Raw genomic sequence first — 22,255 nt, forward strand, 5'->3', positions numbered from 1 at the left:
GGTAAATAATTTTTCTATATTCACTTTCTCCACACCATTCATGATTTTATATACCTCTATCATATCGCCCCTCAATCGCCTCTTTTCCAAACTGAAAAGTCCCAGTCTCTCTAGCCTCTCCCCATATGGGACCCTTTCCAAGCCCCTAATCATCTTAGTCGCCCTTTTCTGAACCTTTTCTAATGCCAATATATCTTTTTTGAGGTGAGGAGACCACATCTGCACGCAGTACTCGAGATGTGGGCGTACCATAGTTTTATATAGGGGAAGTATGATATCTTTTGTCTTATTATCGATCCCTTTTTTAATAATTCCTAACATCCTATTTGCCTTACTAACTGCTGCTGCACACTGCGTGGATGTCTTCAGAGAACTATCCACTATAACTCCAAGATCCCTTTCCTGATCTGTCGTAGCTAAATTTGACCCCATCATGTAGTACTTGTAATTTGGGTTATTTTTTCCAACATGCATTACCTTACACTTACCCACATTAAATTTCATTTGCCATTTTGCTGCCCAATCACTCAGTTTGCTGAGATCTTTTTGTAGTTCTTCACAATCCCTTTTGCTTTTGACTGTCCTGAACAACTTGGTGTCATCTGCAAACTTTGCCACCTCACTGCTTACCTCATTTTCTAGATCATTGATGAACAAGTTGAACAGGATCGGTCCCAGGACTGAGCCCTGGGGAACACCACTAGTTACCCCCCTCCATTGTGAAAATTTACCATTTATTCCAACCCTTTGTTTTCTGTCTTTTAACCAATTCCCGATCCATGAAAGGACCTTTCCTCCTATCCCATGACCACCTAATTTACATAAAAGCCTTTGGTGTGGGACCGTGTCAAAGGCTTTCTGGAAATCTAGGTATATTATGTCCACTGGGTGCCCCTTGTCCGCATGTTTATTAACCCCTTCAAAGAATTCTAATAGATTAGACAGACACGACTTCCCTCTGCAGAAACCATGCTGACTTTTGCCCAACAATTCGTGCTCTTCTATGTGCCTTGCAATTTTACTCTTTACTAGTGTTTCTACTAATTTACCTGGTACTGATGTTAAACTTATCGGTCTATAATTGCCAGGATCTCCTCTAGAGCCTTTTTTAAATATTGGTGTTATATTGGCCGTCTTCCAGTCATTTGGTACCAAAGTGGATTTAAAGGATAGGTTACAAACCACTGTTAATAACTCCGCAATTTCACATTTGAGTTCTTTCAGAACCCTTGGGTGAATGCCATCTGGTCCTGGAGACTTGTTACTATTCAGCTTATCAATTAATTCCAAAACCTCCTCTAATGTCACTTCAATCTGAGTGAGTTCCTCAGATTTGTCGCCTAAAAAGGCTGGCTCAGATTTAGGAACCTCTGTAACATCTTCAGCCGTGAAGACTGAAGCAAAGAAATCATTTAATCGCTCCGCAATGGCACTGTCTTCCTTGATCGCTCCTTTTATATCTTTATCATCCAAGGGCCCCACTGCTTTTTTAGCAGGCTTCCTGCTTCTAATGTATTTAAAAAACATTTTACTATTGTTTTTTGAATTTTTGGCTAGCTGTTCCTCAAACTCTTTTTTGGCTTTTCTTACTACATTATGACAGTTAATTTGGGAGTGTTATGTCCCCCATACCAGGGACAGTTGCATCCGTTCCCCGACGCAGCAGTAAAGCTAGCACCTCCCAGCCCTGCAGTTGCCTCTTTGCCCCACCCTTGTGGGAGTCCAATGCCCAAAGCGTGAAGGGAAATCCCAGTGTGAAAGCCTTACCAAAAATCAAAGAGAACATTGAAGTGACCAGAACAAGCAGTTCAGCTGATCAGAGACTTAGTGATTAAGTAGATGAGGAAATTGTAGACCTGGAAGAAAATGAAGACAACAGGGGGGAAAGTACTACATTACTGAAGGAATCACTGCCTGTCATCTCTGAAAGTAAAAGTTTGAGAAACAGTGAGACTACTTCTGGAATGTCTTTGCCTACAGGTGTCTCTACATTTCTACTGGACTGTTTGGACATGGATTCCAGTACAGAGTGTAGTGATAGCATGAATAGTTGCCCATCACCTGAAATATTTAGGGATGAAGACAGTTTAGACAGAAGTAATTCCAATCCTGAGGAGTGTCTTAAATATAAGAATTCTACTCTCCTGGACAGCAGCAAAGCAGTGACCATAGATAAGATGCCACAGCTGTCAAATCTCTCAGAGATATTGGAGCCCATATCAGAGGGCCATCAAGACCGATATGTTGGGAGAGAGTCAACATCGAAATGCAATAAACAGTCTTCTGAGTTGATAAGTGTTTCAACAACTGTAGCAGGAAAACAAGTGTGCAAAATTACATCTACTAAGGAAAAAACTCCTGATGTAAAAATCAGTACATTCTCTTCAGTACCTGCAAGACCAAAGAGAGAGCTTGATAACCAAACTATTAATCTGAAAAACATGCAGTGCCGGAAAAAAGTAAAATTCAGCAGCCTGTTAAAGAGTGAGACATTGTCGTGCCATCACCTTGGATCTGCTGCAGAATGCATTCCAGCTAAATCACTTGAATTGACAGCAGAAGTGTCACCATCCAAACCATCCAAACTCTATCACCTCAAGGGTGTATCTGCCCGACGCCCGCTTTCGCGCCATCAGTACGCTGGTGCAAGTCATTACATACAGCCCCACGGTGCCGGTCTTAACGTGCTTACAGCTGCTGGGCCACATGGCGGCAGCGACGTTTGTGGTACAGAATGCCAGATTGCACATGCGAAGCCTACAGCATTGGCTGGCGAGCGTCTACAAACCGGCATCCCACACCGTTCACAGGGTAGTGTCACCCACGACAGAGGTGCGCAGATCCCTGGCGTGGTGGGTAAACCCCAAGAACTTGCTAGCAGGGGTGCCCTTTCACCAACCACAAATTTCTATTTTTCTTTCTACCGACGCCTCCCACATAGGATGGGGAGCGCACATCGGCGACAAGGTGACGCAAGGGCTATGGTCCCCTGCAGAACAGTCACTGCACATAAACATACTAGAGCTCAGAGCAGTGTTCAACGCCTGCAAGCATTTCAGAGACCACATATGTGGCAAAGTAGTCGGGATCAATACAGACAATACCTCCACTATGTTTTACATAAATCGACAAGGAGGAGCCCGATCCCGTGCCCTGTGTGCGGAAGCAGTCCGACTGTGGAACTGGTGCATCGCCAACAACATTACGTTGAAAGCCTCGTACTTGCCGGGTGCTCACAACGTGAAAGCAGATCAGCTGAGCAGGTGCTTCGCACTCACGCACGAATGGCAGATCCGCGCCAATCTGCTACGACCGATCTTTCATACATGGGGGTTTCCCCAGATCGATCTGTTTGCCACACAGCACAACAAGAAGTGTCCCCAGTACTGCTCCAGGACAGGAGTGGGGCGGGGGTCCCTGGGGGACGCATTCATGATTCCATGGAAGGGCCCCCTACTTTATGTGTTCCCCCCCACAGCGCTTATCCACAAGGTCTTGCAGAAAGCCAGAAGGGAGAGAGCTCACATGATACTAGTAGTCCCAACGTGGGATCGGCAGCAATGGTTTCCCTTGCTTCTGCGCATGTCGGACCGCCCACCACTCCCCCTACCGGTGGCGCCGGACCTACTCACACAGGCCCAGGGGTCCATAGTGCACCCAAACCCTCAGAGCCTGCTCCTACAAGCATGGCTAATCCATGGCTGAGCTCCTTAGAAAGTACATGCACGGAGGGAGTACAACAATTCCTGGAAAGCAGCCAAAGGACCTCCACCAGGAAGACTTATAAGCAGAAATGGACTCGATTCACAGCCTGGTGTTCCGCCAAACAGTTAGCTCCCCTTGCCGTTCCTATACCAGTAATACTTGAATACTTATTGGACCTCAAGAGGGACGGACTTTCATTATCCTCGCTAAAAGTCCACCTCGCCGCTATATCAGCCTTTTGGCATACAGAGGAGGGGCCCACGGTATTTGCCCATCCTATTGTTACCAGGTTCTTGAAGGGGTTGGTAAACCTGTACCCCCCTCGGAAACCGCTTCCGCCATCGTGGAACCTGGACATGGTGCTCAGCACGCTCACGGGTCCACCTTTTGAACCATTAGCCACAGTTCCCCTACGTCTCCTTACGATAAAAACAACCTTCCTCCTTGCAATTAGGTCAGCTCGCAGGGTCAGTGAGCTTGCAGCAGTTATGGCAACGCTGCCCTGCACAGTATTCTCAAAGGAGGTGGTAACCTTAAGGCTGCACCCAGCCTTTGTTCCAAAAGTTTCATCAGAATTCCATCTTAACGAGCCAATAGTTTTACCCTCGTTTTACCCGAAGCCTCACAGCTCCAGCAAGGAGGCACGCCTGCATCTCCTGGATGTGAGAAGGGCGTTGGCCTTCTACATAGACAGAACTAAGTCCTTCCGGAAAACGGACAGGCTTCTAGTCTCTCTCGCTCCCAGGTCAAAAGGAGAAGGTCTCTCTTCACAGAGAATCTCAAAGCACATTGTATCCTGCATACAAATGTGCTACGAACTTCGAAAGAGTCCTTTGCTGGCCTCGCCCAGGGCTCACTCCACCAGGGCGGTGGCAGTGTCAACAGCCTTCTTTAAGGGCATTGCATTGAAGGACATCTGTAGAGCGGCGACCTGATCATCCTATGACACCTTCGCCAAGCATTATGCCCTACATCGGGTATTCCAAGAGGATACCCGCCTCTCGACAGCAGTCCTCTTGGGGGCAAGCTGCACATAAACCAATTACCCACCTCCTTTCTTGGGTTACTGCTGGGTAGTCACCTATTGTGGAGCACCCATGGGGACACTCGATGAAGAAAGAGAAGTTACTCACTGTAGTAACGATGGTTCTTCGAGATGTGTCCCCGTGGGTGCTCCACCACCCGCCCATCCTCCCCGCTTTGGATCTCTGTCTAGTGTTTTTCAGGAGCATCCGAGGTGGTTGGTCAAGAAACTGGTGGGGACCGGATTGTGCACGTGGCTGGGGACGCGCAAGGGAGCGGCGCGCGCCGGCACATGCGCGATCCAGGAGAAACTGCTGGAAGAATTCCGATTTGCGGTGCCGGGCGAGCCCAACACCTATTGTGGAGCACCCACGGGGACACATCTCGAAGAACCATCGTTACTACGGTGAGTAACTTCTCTTTTTCAGGACCTCTCGTTCCCTCACAGTCCTCTTCTGTAGTACAGGGGTGTATTCTCCCAGCATGCTCCTGGACTCAGGCACCCTAGTGGAGCTGAGGCCCACGTCTGTATCACCAAACTAGTAATCATCAGACCCAATCACCTGACACTACCAAGCTGGATAAGATCATTTCCAGTACCTGCCAGGTGAGCTCCTTTCCAGAACACAACTGGCTGCATCCTTGTCCTTAAAAGGCAGACACCCCCTGATAAGAGTGTAATACAGAGAACGTGAAGGAACACTGCCTTGTGTCCTCCGAAGTATTTAGGTGCCTACTTTCTGTTGAAGTCAATGGGAGTTATATACCAACATATCTTTGAGGATCTGGTAAAAGTTTTCCTGGATTTACACAAGTGTAACTGAAAGCAATATCTGTCCCACAGTGTTTCAAAACTACAATGTATTATTCTTCAGAGTGTTAAAACCTCTCCTTAAGTTGAACATTAAGATTTTCTTTTGTAATTCTCTGCTCCTTTTTTTATCATGCAAACATATGGGAATGTGTAGGAGAAGTGTGTATATTATACGTATTGGTTATTTGTTGATGAATTTAAGATTATGTACACCTTTTGATTTTTCCCTTCTGCCCCGCTTTGCAGATTTTTTTAAAAGTTTTAGACCTCACATCTGTGGGGAAGGGTTTCTGTGTAAAGACCCATGGCTCATTTAAATGTAAATGCTGTGTCAATGGATGCTGAACAAAAGGAGAAAACAATGTGATGGAGAGTTTTGATTCTACAATAATAGATGTAGGGCAGTGAAATTAAGCAAGCCAAACCATTGGCAAGTTAATAGCAGTATGTTCATATTAGATCTTCCTTGATGTTTCCAAACTAGCATTTCTGATTTCTCCAGTTCATGTTGTCTGTCTTTCTATGTATTTCATACACCTCTAATTTTCATATAGCTAATTTGATCATGGTTATGTTTAATTTCTGGGTAGTTGATTAAAATTTTATATCATATGTCCCATGTGGAAAAATAAATACAAAAGAACAAAGATAAAGTTCTTGTTTTGCAATTCAGTGCAATTCAGCTGTTAGTTTGGGCAATACTTGAACTTCTGCTGGCCTGGAGTCTTTCTAACATTTTATTTTAATCTCTTCCTTTGCTATCCGATTATTTGAAAATCTATCCACAATAAGATTCATCTTTTTTCATCTATGTTCAGCAGAAATTAAGCAAAGGGGTACCTTTGGGTTAGGATGAAAGTGCCAGACACTGTCGTTTCATAGAATGAGGGAGGAGTCCCAGCACATCTGACCGAGAAAACTTGTACCCTTTGCTTTTTGGCATCACCTTTTTCTCTAGTGTGTGTTTTGTGGGATTTTTTTTCCTTACCTCTTCAGCACTGATTTTATGATCAGCAAATTAAAACTACAGTAAATCATTGCATTTTAAATATATCCTCATTTCTACTGTAATCTAGATTACTCAGCATAGAAGAAAATTATTTACATATTTCTGTAATAATTAAGCGGATGCAGTATATTCTGTAGGATCCTGATTGCCTTGTGTGTGTTTCAATAACCCAGAAACTGGTAGCAGTCCAGCACCACACATTTTTTCGTTGACTTAAGATGACTTTACAATGTTTTTGCAGAAGACAGTTCAAAGTATTTTTCATTGTTTTTATATTGGTTTGAAATGCTCCTCATCACCTGCTGTGGTACAGGCTGTTCTAAGGTAGTTTATTCTGGCATAAGACATATTGGTCCAGATTTTCAGAAGGATTCATATTCAGCAACCAGTATGGATACAGTAGTGAAGTTGTTGCGTACAAGCAGGCACATGTAATTGCATTTTTGTGCATTCATTTTAAAAAAGTAGGTCTTTTCAGCATTATACAGCAGAAATTATGGTGTGGTTGTACTAGTAAATGTGGGGTTGCTCAGGATAACTTTTAGGAAAACCTTTTGTTGTTTTTTAATTCACAATAAAAAGTTTCCAAATTGAGGTAAAGTCATTTGAGGTTTTTAAAATAAAATGTACATACATGATCGTGAGTGAGATAGGGGCTGAGCAATGAAGGAAGAACTGTGTTTATCAGAAGAAATGTAAGTACATACTGTTTTTAGGGCTTTATTTATATTAGGGTCCAAGTAGAAATGCATGCAAAATGTGTAGATTTTGTTTGGGCCTGTGCTTCAGAGGACAAGCTCTGACCTGATTATAAAGCATGTTCAAACACAAGCTGAGAGGAAAGACAGTTCATTTGTAATGTCTTTACTGATGGATATAAATCAGTTACTTCTGTAAGAGAAGACTTTCCAATTAAATTAATGTGGTGAGAGTGGGATATTCGAAACATGGTGGTGTGAGCTTGTTTCACAGGTGCTTCAATCCCAATGACCAGGTTTAGGGGGTTTTTAATCTTGCTCTGGGATGATCTTTTCATACTCTTTTAGGTGTTCTTTGTAGGTAGGGGTAGTTGAGAGAATGATAACTGGATTATTTATATCATGTGCTAAAGATGTTGGGAAATAAGATTAAAGTCTTTGCATGGTCTGAAAATAAAATGTCTTAATTTAGGAATAATATTTTATCTTTCCATACATCACTTTGAGATTGTTTATCACAGATAGAGGGATTTGAGAGTGCTTTTAGGGTTCAAAGCACTGAGCAACCACTATGCTCACTGACTTTGATGGGAGTTGAAGACATGAATGTCTTGCTCAGCATCTTGCAAGATTGAGCCATCATCAAGTCCTCTGTCTGCCCTCCTTTGACAAAGTGTTTAGCAATTTTCCAATGGGAGACTTTAAAACAGACATTCACAGCAGCATCCAGTAACAACAGCAAATAGATTGGCTGTTGTGGGGATCTGTTAAATAACTCCTTCTAGTTTGAACCATCCATTATTTTCTGTATACTTTTCTGTTATACTACTAATTGTTTCAAAACATTCTCTCCAATGTATCCGGTTTCTTCTTAGCTAAGATTTTGGACAATAGCTTCCAATTATATAACATACAATTTGTACAAACAAATTCTACATTGAAAACTAGTTAAGGTTGATTAAAGGAAAATCCCTCCTTTGCCCACCCTTTAAATCAATGAAATGACATGTTAAGAGAACCAGTTTTGTCACATTATTATGCCCACACATGCCATTTCCCAGTCTGACCCATTCTGGCTCCTCAAATAACTCCCTTCCATTTCCCACACAATCCCCTTCACTCCTCTCCCTCACTACACACAATATTTGCAACTCATTCTACAAAACTACACTTTCTGACTTCAGACTTTACACACCCACAAAAACACATATCATAAGTCTGGATCTTACCTAGTGATCATATTTTAAGAGTATTGGTTCAAAATTAAAGTGTCCTATTATCATAGGCAGAGCTGGTAAAGCCACTTATACCTGAGGTTGCTTGATGCTTCCCATTGTAGATCCTGTTGTAATTTTCTTGTAACTTTGACAGGCTTCACCTATATGGGCACACATTTTGTGTGTTGTGTGCCTCAAGCTCTTTTTTGGGGGAGGAATGCGGGGAGTACGTTTTTCACAAAAATGGTCCAGCTGTTCCTGAGAACATGTTTAAGGGAAAATGTATTGTTTGACCGTGTTTTTAAAAAAAAGTCTTACACCCATTTCAATCAGAAGCTCTTGTGCCTCCATGTTTTGGAGCAAAGACTTGAAAATTGGGAAGAGGTGGTCAGTGATGTGCCTTTCGCTGTTCTCATAATAACCCAAATTTGTCCAAGTTCTGAGCCATTGAAAAATTACTATTTGCACATGCTCAGGAGACAATTATTATAATCTGGTTGCTAAATTCTCTGAATGTTAATCTGCATTGGTAATGTGACAACCCAGGGAACGTAGAGGCAGAGGAAAACTTTCCCAGCAATTGCTCCTTCAGGCTCCTGGGAACCACTGTGGCATTGGGCACCAGAATTAAGACTGTCTCCGTTGTGCTATCAGTACTGCCACTACTTATGTCTGTGCACCATAGAGAAAGAAACCACTTGTCTTAACTATAGTGGAGACCAGAGTTGAATAGAAGTTATAGTGTGCATTGTTGATGGGGAACATTGAGTCTGGTTATTGGTACGGCACCAGGATCTGGGGAGACTGAATGCGTTTTATCCATTGGATGACACAGGAGACCTATGGAAAAATAATATGTGGCCATGTAATTAAAGACTAAGAGCATGAAGCATATGCACAAGGGTTTCGAATTCAGGCTGCATAGGTAAACTTAATTCTGACATTTCCTAATTTCTGAAAGCTTGACTTTGCAACCATAAAAATGTTACTTTAGTTTTTATGAAAGTGTGTGTGTTGTGAGTAGCATGGGGTTCTTTTGTATGTAGATGGAAGTTACTTTTGGATCTATCAATGTGAGCCCTGAGGGTTAGGCATAAGTTTTCTTGACATGACTAAGCTTCAACATCGTAGTAGAATATCTGCTGATGCAGCCACTTACCCTGTACATTTTTGAACCATTTTCTGCAGCTGCATGAGATTGTCCAGTCACACACAACCTCTTCTTCCAGTAGTCCTCCATTATCATCCATCTTTGTTTGCCACTCACACTGCCTGCATTTGTAGTCCTCCCACCATTTATCTACCATATGCTTCTGCATAGAACAAATTCCAAGATAGCCTCAATGTCCCACCTCAATGTGCCCCATCCCCAAGATCTCAACAAATGCCACTTTAGCTAGTGAAACCAAGCCAGGGGTACAGTAAGTCCTGCCATGCCATTGGGACAGCCCTGTACAAAAGCAAGAGTAGCTAGAGTTAGATAGCTGGGGTGCTGAAAATAGATGAGATGCACCCAAATTTCTCTAAACAAATGTTTTGAATGTTTATATCTCACCTCAGAAATATTTTTAATGCTCACAATACTCTCAGAAATTCAGGGTCACCTCAAGGAGCATTTCCAATTTTTAATGTATTTAAGCAGTAAGTATGTATGTAGTCGCAGAGGTAGTCAGGTCCTATCAAAGCTAATAGCTTGATACGTCCTTCACTACTGAACCACTATCATCAACTCCATAATTTAATAGTAGAGGTACAAGTGATTACCGTTGTATCTTCAGTCAGTTTATAAATGAAAGATCTGATCGCAGCTGGTGTAAATCTGTAGGGCTCTTTGGCTTTCCATGGAACAGGGCTCACCTACACCAGGTGAGAAGGATGTGGTCTGCTGACTTTAGTGGGGTTGTCCTCATGTGTACCTGCTGAGAATCTTGCTCACAATACAAAACATAATATGTAAGTGCAGTCACACTAATCAGAATAGTTTATTCTTCAACAGACTGTTAAGATTCTGACCTACATTTTCCCTTTTTTTTTTAAAGATATTGATGAATGCCTGACGCAAAATATTTGTCCAGATGAACAATGCGTTAATAGTCCTGGCTCTTACCAATGTGTTCCTTGCACTGATGGATTCAGAGGCTGGAATGGACAATGCCATGGTTTGTTCTGTAGTATTTGTATCCTAAATATTGTTATTTTAGTGTTCTGAGACACTATGGTGTTAATTGAAACATGTTAAAAAGTCCTCCTTTTGTTTTGAAATAGAAACTGAAGTAGCTAAGATTTCAAAATAATTTCTGGTCTTGGAGACAGATGGAGTCAGACAAGGTTTCTTCATTGTAGAGCAATGAAAATTAAATTTATGATATAAGTGTCATGAGATATGAAAGTGAGATTTAGGAAATAAATATGAAATTTTAAAATTTAAGAAATTTTTAAACTAATGATATGCTACAAAGCCATTATTAAGGCTAGTAAGCAATTGGGAAAAACTTGAGATTGCTATAATACTTCAGTGTGGATGGTGTGCTGTTTAAGGACACTCAGATACTGGTTCAAAAAACACGCTGATATCATTTCTTAATTGTTAGTATTTTCAGCAAGCCTGTCAGCATACCTCTAACAGTTTCAAAACCATTTAGTAAGGATTATTTGTAGTTCAAGTTTTATTACAGATTTTTTTTCATGTGCTCTGTTCGTCCCAGTTGCTGTTTTTCCTCAGTTGTTTGCCTTGCTCTTTTCACGCATATTAACACCCATTTCTGAAATTGATAGCAAAGGTGCTATGTAATAATATACAGTGTTACTTTTTTCTGAAGATGAGTGTACCCCCTCCTTTGGATTAATTGAAGCACAGATTGAATTTCAGTTGTGAGGGAAGAGATATGCATGTGTCCCTGTATCTATATATGCAGAGACTGTGGTCTGTGCAATGATTTGGAACTATTCCTACAACACGAGATTTCCATTTATTGTTTAGGAAGAACGAGGTTGCCTTTATTTTTGTATATTACTTTTCTATATATGCTACAATTGACTATAGAACTTCAGAGGTGATCTAAGAAGAGTGCATATTTTCTAACATCAGGCTCAATTTTTGTATCTCCACAGAAATATCTTTATATATATAAAACCAAGTTCAAAATACCAATATGCTAGTGGAGTCCCAGAATTACATCACTTATTTTTTTCATTTTGCCAGCCAGATTATTAGTGCAAGCAGAGATGTTAAATCACTGCATTACTCAACCCAGAGTCACAAATGTAACTGCTTTCTCCAAGCAATAAATCTCTGTTTTGAATTACTGAAGGCATATATAATCTTTTACTAAAGGCATGCAGAACTCTCTTTTCTTTTCTCTTGTTTCATATAAAATTCTAAACCACATGTAACCAAGGCAGTTCACCCACACTCTTTGTGATATAATCAGTCTTCATTTTCTGCTTATCCTGGACTTGAATTCCATTCAGCATTATCCATGTGAACTTCAGTAGGTCTAATGGAGACAGGCTTTTCCCTCTTAACTCAACTCTGTAGTTTTACAACATAGTGCCCTGTGCACAATGTGGCAAAATTCCGCCCTACGCTACCTATGAAGGTATTTATAGGCAGACTTGAGAGGCCCTTGATTCTGCATTCAGCTCGTTGGTCAGATTCTTGCTGCAGTTTCATACCAGTTGCCCTTCTGTAGTTTTGCCAGTCTTCTCTAGTACATTTCCCTATTCTTGTTCTTCATTCCTGCACTCATTTTAATTGATCTGTGAGGGGGAAAATAATCTAACAATCCCAGTGCTCTTTAACAGCACAAATTATATCCTCTCCTGTTTTATGAAAAGTAAGTGTCTCATTTCATTTTACATTTAGATAGGTATATATGTATATGGTATTAGGAACTCTGTGGAACAGGGACATCCAAATCAGAAATTTGTGGGGTGAAATTGAAGATTATATCTCAGTTCTCATCCTTCAAAGGAAATCTGCACAACATTTTCAAAAGATGAGACTGGAAACTTAAATTCATATTCCTACTAGAAACCAAAAATCATGGACTTAATAAAGACACTGAATGTATAGCTCATTACAGCAATCAGTAGCCCACTTTCATCTCCTGTGTCTATGACTGTAGCAGTGTTAGCTGTCCACTTCACCTTGAATGATCTCTTGCAACACATGTTAATTCAAAATCTGTTCTGTGTTCAGGGGCTGATAGACCTTCTGGGCCACTGGGCAAGGAGTGGTTGTGGGAGCTTGGCTCTTTGCTCCCAGAAGGAGCTGGACCTCAGGCCTAAGGGGCAGGGGCAGGCCAACCAGCCCTCAGCACTGCCCAGAACACACTACACTGTAGCTACCTGCCCTCAGTGCAGTCTAAAGTGTGCCACCTGAGGCAATAGAGTGCACTCCAGCATCAATTAAAAGGCCCACAGCTTCAGCCACTGCCACTGCTACTGTAGTGGCAATGGCAGTAAGGAGCTCTGGGAATTACCAGGCCCAGGGAAGTTGTCCCTTTGGCCCCTCATTCCATTGGCAGACCTGTCTGCATTATGTTTAGCTCTGACACTTGATTGTGTTTCCCAGATCTCAAGGGGCTCTGTAGGAATTTATACACTGCAGCTAACATGGGCTCATGCCAGCTAACTCATGCTTGTGCAGCCTGGACTAAGGAGCAATTTAATTGTGGTGTAGACATTTGGACTCAGACTGAAGCCTGGCCACTAGGACCCTGTGAGGTGAAAGGGTTGCAGAGCTTTGGGTGCAACCTCGCTGAAGCTCCACAAACTTGAGTCAGCTGGCACAGGTCAGCCACCAGTGTCTAATTGCAGCATAGTGATACCTTGAGTAAGCCTAAAGGAGAGGAAATAAAAGCTGGGTTATCAGAGCTGTGAATTCTATGACTACATAGCAGGCAATTTCCACTACTTACAGTTATTCACTTTACTAGTGATTCCCACAGCAAACATTTTTGTCAAAGGTTTTGCTTATTCCATGGAATGCATCATAGTGGGCAGGCTTGATCCATAATTAGCAGATACCCACATCACAGTGCCGTCCCCCTCATTTGTATTTAGACATCTGATTTTGTAATTTGGACTGAGAATGTGGTGTGATATATAAAAGAGTGGAATAAGTGCTTTCTCCTTCTGGTTTTCCACTGCCTGCAATTTAAACTTGTCCTTAGTTATCTTTCTGCTATGTTTTCGGACATTCTTTCAGAATTTCAACAGGATCAGCAATATATCTATCTCTAGCTATTGTGTTCCAGTTTGTCCAGCAGAATGCAATATATTCAACACGTCTTCTACTTTTCTTTTTAGTTGTATGGTACTATTTTTGGCAATGATGTTGCTGCCTATTATGTCAAATATTGCTTCGAAATACATGACACAGACCAATCCTGCATCATGGTAGGTCCCTGTTATGTTGTTCCACCACTTCAGAACAGCCATAAAAATCTATGAATCTTTATAGCTGCGTCTACACGTGCACGCTACTTCGAAGTAGCGGCACTAACTTCGAAATAGCGCCCATCGCGGCTACACGCGTCAGGCGCTATTTCGAAGTTAACTTCGACGTTAGGCAGCGAGACGTCGAAGTCGCTAACCTCATGAGGGGATCGGAATAGCGCCCTACTTCGACGTTCAACGTCAAAGTAGGGACCATGTAGACGATCCGCGTCCCGCAACGTCGAAATTGCCGGGTCCTCCATGGCGGCCATCAGCTGGGGGGTTGAGAGATGCTCTCTCTCCAGCCCCTGCGGGGCTCTATGGTCACCGTGGGCAGCAGCCCTTAGCCCAGGGCTTCTGGCTGCTGCTGCGGCAGCTGGGGATCCATGCTGCAGGCACAGGGTCTGCAGCCAGTTGTAGGCGCTGTGTATCTTGTGTTGTATAGTGCAACTGTGTCTGGGAGGGGCCCTTTAAGGGAGCGGCTTGCTGTTGAGTCCGCCCTGTGACTCTGTCTGCAGCTGTGCCTGGCACCCTTATTTCGATGTGTGCTACTTTGGCGTGTAGACGTTCCCTCGCAGCGCCTATTTCGATGTGGTGCCGCGCAACGTCGAAGTTGAACGTCGACATTGCCAGCCCTGGAGGACGTGTAGACGTTATTCATCGAAATAGCCTATTTCGATGTTGCTACATCGAAATAAGCTATTTCGATGTAGGCTTCACGTGTAGACGTAGCCTATGTGATGTAGAGCCATCTTCCCCCTTGAAGCCTCTGTGGTCTGCATTCTCAGCTTTTAGAGCAGCCTCACACCAGCTGACTATAGCAGTTTTTCTTCTGGAATTTCACCTATTAGCATGCTTTAATATATACTAAATTGATCCCCCAGGGAGACATAGTCCACAACCGGAGGGCCCTTTAACAAGCTTTATTACAAATATTTTCATACTTACCTGTGCGCTGCTCAGGTCCAGCTTTATATAAAATGGAATCTGCATTGTCCATAGGAAGAAAATAATCATTCATTCTAAGGGCCTGACATCCTGTTCCTTCTTTACTCAGTGAAAGAAGGAAGTTGGAGACAGTTCCAGAATTGAGCCTGTGAAAAAAGTCATGATTTACATAATTTGAAAGAAATGTGGCCTTAGAAAATGTTTCTGCTAATCTGTAGTTATGCTTTAAAAATTGCATTCCCTAATGCCTGCATCTTTGATTAGGGTATTTATGAAATTAATATTTCTGAAGAAAATTCAGAGAGCAGGTTTGCTGTTTTCCTGTGTTTTTTGCAATATCTATACTTGGGCTGTTAGTTGTACAACGTAGTCATCATTTACCTTGATTCCTTGCCCTAACCTGGTCGTTTTCAGTGTTCAAACCAAAAGGGACATTTGAAAATGATAGGCGTACCAGATTAATATGTGATCCTCTTGTCTTGTTATAGATTCTGTTATTGTGTCAGCGGTTGCCAGAAAATCCTGAGATTCTTATTCAGCTTTTACTTAGCTCTTTGACAGACAAATTCTCATTAAAATCTGCATGTGTTAGAGAGACGTTAATAACATCTCCAGAGTTAAGACAATGCTGTGTGTTTTTTTTTTCCACTTAAAGCAGGAATAAAATCCCTCTGATTCATACTTTAACATAACTTTTCTCTAAAAAATATGCAACAAGAGAAGGTGAGGCTGGGACCATGCTACTGTATATTGTGGCCTACGATACAGATTGCTCATGTCTTCAAGTGAGAATTACATGTGCATAAGTGAGATCAGCTCTCTAGGTGTTTGTTTTAACAAGTTCTCAAATGAACATTTGGAATATTTTATCTCAGATGCTGAAAGCAAAGCTTATATAGTTTGTTTGCTATTCAAGTTATTGGCTCAAGAGCACTCCTGAAATGGTAAGAGATGGTATGTGTAATCATTCTTATAGAAGAATAGCAGCACTGCCCACAGAATACCCTTCATAGTTAGGGGGAAACTCTAGTTATATTCAGTGTTAAACAGAAACTGCAGCAAACCAGATTCTAACACATCTTAGCTGTGTCTATAATAGACTTTTTTTTCTGAATGTTTCCCACAGTAGCAGTGGGGACAGTGCTAGTATTTGCAAGGCGCTAGCAATCGGTGGGTTTTTAATAGTGTTGTGTGTGCTTCGTAGTTGTATGTTTGTAGAGTACAGGAGTAAAAATGCCAGCACCCAGTGATACCTGATCTGCATTCTGGCTACATTTGTGTTGGCAACAATGAGGAGATTCAGGAGAAAAAAAGACTAGTATAGGTAAGGATAGTATGCACATAGCTAACTCAAGATAGAATCATGCTTTGAAACTGTTTACTCTAATCTAGGCTAGAATACAGTTCATAATTCAAGAATATTTAGACAAAAAGTGTGGTAATGTAGACTGGATTATATTTTTAAAATATGATTTGGATAAATTTTGGCCTGTCCATAGTGGATGGCCAAATCATGTCATAATCTAGTTTAACTGGATCCATGTTCACACAAAATCTAAATACCATTTGCAAACTCTGTTGAAAGCTCATATAAGGAACTAATGCGTAATTATATATTCATGCTTTATTTGTATTCACAGACATAGATGAATGTCAGTATGGTAATCTCTGTACAAATGGACGTTGTGAAAACATCGAGGGATCTTTCAGGTGTACTTGTAGCCAAGGTTATAAGCTGTCTGCAGCAGGGGACCAGTGTAAAGGTAGGAGCGTGGCTAAAACTCAGAATAAAACAGCTAATGATTTTGTAACATTTTTCATTTAGTGGGATCCCAGATGCTTTACAAAATAATTATTAATGCAAGATAACATCATGTGCTACATAAAGGCTAAATAGTTAAGACAGAAAATGCAAGCACTAAGGTTTCTGTGCTAACTTTACTTTCTTGTGCATTCTTTATACTCTTTAACGTATACTATAAAACATATTATGATATCTGAGGTAATCATTCTAATAATATAAAAATACAAATAAACTCATGTAGCTAAGTTAAAGGTGTTTTTGGGATTTGCTGTAGAAGCAAGGAGTAGCATGGGGATATGTCCCTAAACCATCTTGTTTTCTACACATTAATACAAAGCTTAGCATAATGGGACTTTCTGGTGCTACTATGGCTATCTCTAGATTACAGTGATTTGTCAACAGAAGTTTTTGTCGGATGATATCTTCTGACAAAACTTTTGTTGACAGATTGCGGCCAGACAGGAAAGCAGATCTAAAAAGCAATCCACTCTGTTGACATAGAGCAGCCGGACTGCCCAACCGCTCTCTCAAGAACGTGGTCAACTGGAATTACAGCAGACAGGGCTGCCCAGTGTCCTGGAAGTCCTGTCTGTTGACAGAGCGTCCCCACAAAACATCCAGACTGGCTTTCTGTTGACAAAGGTGTTCTGCCTCATGGGGGAATGGCAGAATACTGTTGACAAAAGTGCTGCTTTCTGTCGATTTACTGTCAGCAGAGTGCCTTGGGAATCTGGAAGTTCCCTGGGTTTTGTCAACAAAATGACAGTTTTGTCGACTAAACCCTCTAGTGTAGACATAGCCTATAAGACAAATAATGCTTACTAATGATAATTTATTTCAGGTTTCCTAGTAAACATAAACAAAATTCAGGGGAAGATTGAGGGTTTGGAGAAGAGGCTCAGGAGACAAGACAGTTTTGGCTTAGTCTAACTTTGCCTAAATATTTCTTTAATGTCCTCAGAGACTTCTGTGGAAAATCACATTTACCAAGATGGGCATACCTGGAAAGTTGGCCTTTCCTGAAATGCACACTCTAAAATAAGGACCTGATCCTGCAACATGATACATGTGTGTAGACACTTGCCAGTCAGTTAAGTCAATGGGACTTCATACATGTTAAAGCCAAAGGGACCGTTAATGTTTATCTTGTTTGAACGCTATATAATGTAGTCCAAAGAATCTCACTTTTTTTTTCTGCATCAAGTCCATCCCTTCTTTTTGAGCTATACCTCTTTCAGAGGACATCCAGTTTTGATTCAAAGACTGTAAGTGATGGAAAATCCATGACATCCTTTCACATACATGTTGGCAGATATGAAATGAAGATATCTTTGTTTAATCAAAACCAGTTTTGACACACACACCCCAGGCTGGACCACAACCAGCTAACATCTTTTTAAAGATGTTAAAGCCTATCAATAGTAGGTACTAAAACATTTTAAACACCACCAAATTAAAACATGTTGGCTAATTCAATTTCTAAAAAACATTTTTTCTTAGACAGGGCTTAAAAGACTACACTGCTCCAGTAACACATGGTTCCTTAACATCACTCTGGGGTAATGGTTCGGAAGTGACTCATAGAAGCATGTGCTACCTTCTAAATTAACAACACCACTTCCTGCAGCATCCTATCCAATTTGTGTATCCTGTCCAAATCCGATGTTGATCTGGGCAGGCCACACTTAAGTTTGTGAGAATGGAAGGGATCTCCGTAAGCACTGAGGGATTAGCAGTGGCTATAGTAGCAAAGAGAGACATTTGACAAATTGTAGGATTAATTCTAATACAGAGCAACTGTTTAAATAAGAAAATCTGATCTTTATGTAAAATTTGATTGACTGTGTAAGAGCCTGGCTGTGTGTGCCTGAAAAATCATACCCTGTTAGAAGATGGTGATCCTATTGGAAATTGTTCTGTGAGTTTTGCTGATTCAGTAGGCCAGCTGGCTCATTACCTCAGCCAGCTATGTGGGAGGTCGAAGAAGCCCTCAGGCGCTCTCTCTCTCTCTCATATTCTCTCTCTCTTTCTCTGTGTGTGTGTATTTCATCTGGTAGTATTTTGAACTTATTTGTTAGTAAACTGAACCAGAAGAAAAGTGATTTTCTTTTGACTCTTATGTTTTGTTTGAGTGGGATATGGACACCTTCTGCTTAAAATCAGGCTTCTTCTGAAGCACAGCATTTCTGTTGTGTTTTTTAGATACCCATATTCTTTGCATTCACAGATATAGACGAATGCCAGCAACATCATCTTTGCACCAATGGGGACTGCAAAAACACAGATGGGTCTTTCAGATGTATTTGTAGCCAAGGTTACACATTGTCAGCTATGGGAGACCAATGTGAAGGTCAGTATGTGACTTAAGGTACTGATGGGTTTTTTCCAATGAGCTACCATAGGCACAGCCATTTCTGAGAGTGGAAAAAGATGAAACATTTTTCTCTTCCTTTTATCAATCTTTATTGGCCCGTTGATGATCTTTGTGTACACCACCACATATCTCATGTATTCTGTCACACAGTTCCTGTCACCTGCAGTTATGGCTCCAACAGGAAATCAAGCAAAATAATGTGATTGTTTCTTTCGAACAAGAAAATCTCTTCCTTGTTCAGCTACTAAAACAGAGGTCTGTATTCACAACTGGAATGCTTCTACCAGTCTGGAAAGTCCACCTATAAGGCTGCCTGGAGTATAGGTGCTTCTGTGGCTCATTTGGTGTCCTGCAACCAACCATCACAACCCCAGAAATCAGCATCAATGGCAGGATGGCCTGGCTTAGCTCCTGTGGAGCCCAGTGGTAATACCCCTGGGGAGGAAAGCAGTATAAACAGTACGTGATTTTCCCCAGAGGTGACTCCTTCTGGAGCTCATAAGCCTCCTCTGTCTCACAAATGCCGTTTGCATATCAGTCAGACAAAGCAGAGTAAATTTAAAATACATAACAGAATGCCATAAGATACACTGTGTTGTAGAAAATGCTCTTCCTATCTTTTGGGGATATCCCAAATAAAAGATTTTGGGCTTGGTATTAACAAACTAATAAAATAATTAATTCAGGTGTATTCTCTGTCCTTCCTTATTCTTATTGCTTCATGACATGATTAAACATGAACTTCATCTCTTGAAAACATTCCCCCAAAGGGTCTCTCTTCAAATTTTAAGAACAGTGGTCGCAAGTTATCTTAGGGTATGTCTACACAGCAGCGTTATTCCAAAATAAGCTATTCTGGAAAAGGTATTTCAGAATAGTTTTTTTCAAAGTAATGCTGCTACGTACAGAATTCCTTTCAATATAGCATTTAGCTATTTTGAAATAGAGCCATTGGACTCAGTATGGATTATTTTGAAATAAGCTCTATTCACTGTCTAAACAGCCTGAATTTCAAAATAGCTGTTTTGAAATAGGCACTATTCTTCGTGCAATGAAGTTTACCTATTAAAAAATAAGCTAACTGCTTTTTTTAAATAGTTTCAAAGTACCAGTTGTGTTGTGTAGATGCTAGGAAAGTTTTTTCAAAAGAACTTTGCTGTGTAGGCCTACCCTTTGAGAAAAGCCATGTGATCGTCACACTTTGAGTATAAGCATACACAAGAAGGACCAGAGTCTTTGCAGTGCTTCTTCACATACTACTCCTGGATCTTTAAGTCTCATGTAAGTCTCAAGAACAAGATGGAGCTGTGGGGTGTTCTCTTTAGAGGCTAGGACTGAATAAGACATTCAGAGAAAAGGAAAGATACCATCGCCATAATGATTCAATACCTCTGTTGGTGGAAAAAAATAGCCCAGGTAGGCAATCATGCGATCTTCTCTTCACAGGCTAGAATTCACCTTCTTTTGCAATTCATAGAATCCAATGTTTAAAGAAACCAAGTAAGAAATGCTCTGTTTCTTTGGGTTCTTGCACTCTGGTCATAGGACCCACAAACAGTTACAACAGAAGAGGGGAAATATGTGTCGTATGTTAAGATGAATAAATTTTTATTTTGAATGAATTTGGCAGAAAACATTGTCCTTTTGTGTGGCTTGGCATTTTTTCAGTGTGAGGGAATTGCTAATTTTTTCACATGCTCCTAGTCAAAGTTAATTACCATTTAAATAAGCCCCCATTTTCTTCAGCTGAAAATATTACATAAATATAAAACCTCCATGTGAAATAAAATATGTTTATAAAGAGGTCATATAACATCATCAGTATTAAGTGCTATTTTATCTGAAATAAGAACTTTCACAGATGCAAGACAGCTCTCTTTAGGGAAAAAAAAAAGATTAAATCCCAGTAATAGCTAGGCCTCAGTGCACATTCAACCACTCTTTCCAAAAGTAAATTGAAAAGGAGTCTTATGTTCTTTTGCTGGATTCGTGTGCCCATGGAAAAAGCGGGATCAGTTTTGGACTGCTAAAAAGTCATACATAAAAGGTCAGAGTAGTCAAAATCATCAAATAAAGCTATTTGTTTTCTGTATCAGACAAGACTCTATATTCCTGTAGACTGTAGCAGAATAAACTGTTTATATGGCATCCACGTAACGTAAGCATTTTTGCTATCATCACTTTTCTATATATTCCTATAACAAAATAGCAGATTTATTCCTCCCTTGCATTTATCAGTGGATCATTTCATTTTCTACCATCGTATTACAACAAGGAGTCCTGTGGCACCTTATAGACCAACAGATAATTTGGAGCATAAGCTTTTGTGGGCAAAGACCCATTTTGTCAGATGCATGAGTGGGGGGTATCAGAGTAGGGTTTAAAGGGGGAGTATCTCTTTAAACCCTCCTCTGAACCTCTGAAACCTGCTCCCATTCATGCATCTGACGAAATGGGTCTTTGCCCACGAAAGCTTATACTCCAAATTATCTGTTAGTCTATAAAGTGCCACAGGACTTCTTACTGTTTTTGAAGATACAGACTAACTCGGCTACACCTCTGATACTTGTTACCATCATATTAGTATCACAGTGGTTGAGGTCCTGATTCTCAGTTGAGATTTTATCCAAACCCTGTTCAAGTATACAGAAGCTTTTCCATTGACTCTGAGGGCTTTCATTCAGTCCATTAGTGTAAATTGATACAGTGCCTTAGAGCTATGTTGAATTATAATTACAGACAATATGGACCTGAGTGTGAATTCTTAATATCAGTACCATTTTATAGTTGTATGGTGGCCCAGTAGTGTCCAAAACTCACAGGTTCAGAAAACATTAGAGGTATCAAAGCATGAATGCAGCTCAATTACAGATGGTAAATTGGTGCAGTGAACATAACATCATGTATATCTATGTGTAAGAGTGAGTAAACCTGAGCAGCGTTTATTTATTAAAACTGTTTTGAGGGAGACTGAAGTGTTGGGGGATGGATAACTTAGTGGTTTGAGCATTGGCCTCCTAAACCCAGGCTTGTGAGCCCAGTCCTTGAGGGGGTCATTTAGGGATCTGGGGCAAATAGTTTTTTTTTTTTTAAAAAAAAAGGGATATAGTGCTTGGTCCTGCCAAGAGGATAGGGGACTGGACTCAATGACCTCCCAAGGTCCCTTCTAGCTCTGAGAAGTGATGTGTATCCTATTGAATGACAGTAGATTAAGTTAGTCG

General features: G+C 41.0%; 2 protein-coding genes across 10 annotated transcripts in view; both read left to right on the forward strand.

Annotated features, from left to right (window-relative positions):
• Positions 1–22,255, forward strand: part of LTBP1 (latent transforming growth factor beta binding protein 1) — a 336,231-nt gene that overhangs the window by 247,093 nt on the left and 66,883 nt on the right. For all 9 annotated transcript variants that reach the window (XM_074989698.1, XM_074989699.1, XM_074989704.1 and 6 more), the window contains 3 exons: positions 10,506–10,625; positions 16,497–16,619; positions 18,888–19,010. In XM_074989698.1, the coding sequence (XP_074845799.1) occupies positions 10,506–10,625; positions 16,497–16,619; positions 18,888–19,010 (366 nt within the window). The remainder of the gene's footprint in view (positions 1–10,505; positions 10,626–16,496; positions 16,620–18,887; positions 19,011–22,255) is intronic.
• Positions 1,620–7,610, forward strand: LOC142010111 (meiosis-specific kinetochore protein-like). The gene is given in 2 exon segments (XM_074988377.1): positions 1,620–2,635; positions 7,598–7,610. Coding segments are annotated over 2 exon segments (1,029 nt in total).

This window comes from Carettochelys insculpta, chromosome 3 (assembly GCF_033958435.1).
Source record: "Carettochelys insculpta isolate YL-2023 chromosome 3, ASM3395843v1, whole genome shotgun sequence".
Lineage (NCBI taxonomy): Eukaryota > Metazoa > Chordata > Testudines > Carettochelyidae > Carettochelys > Carettochelys insculpta.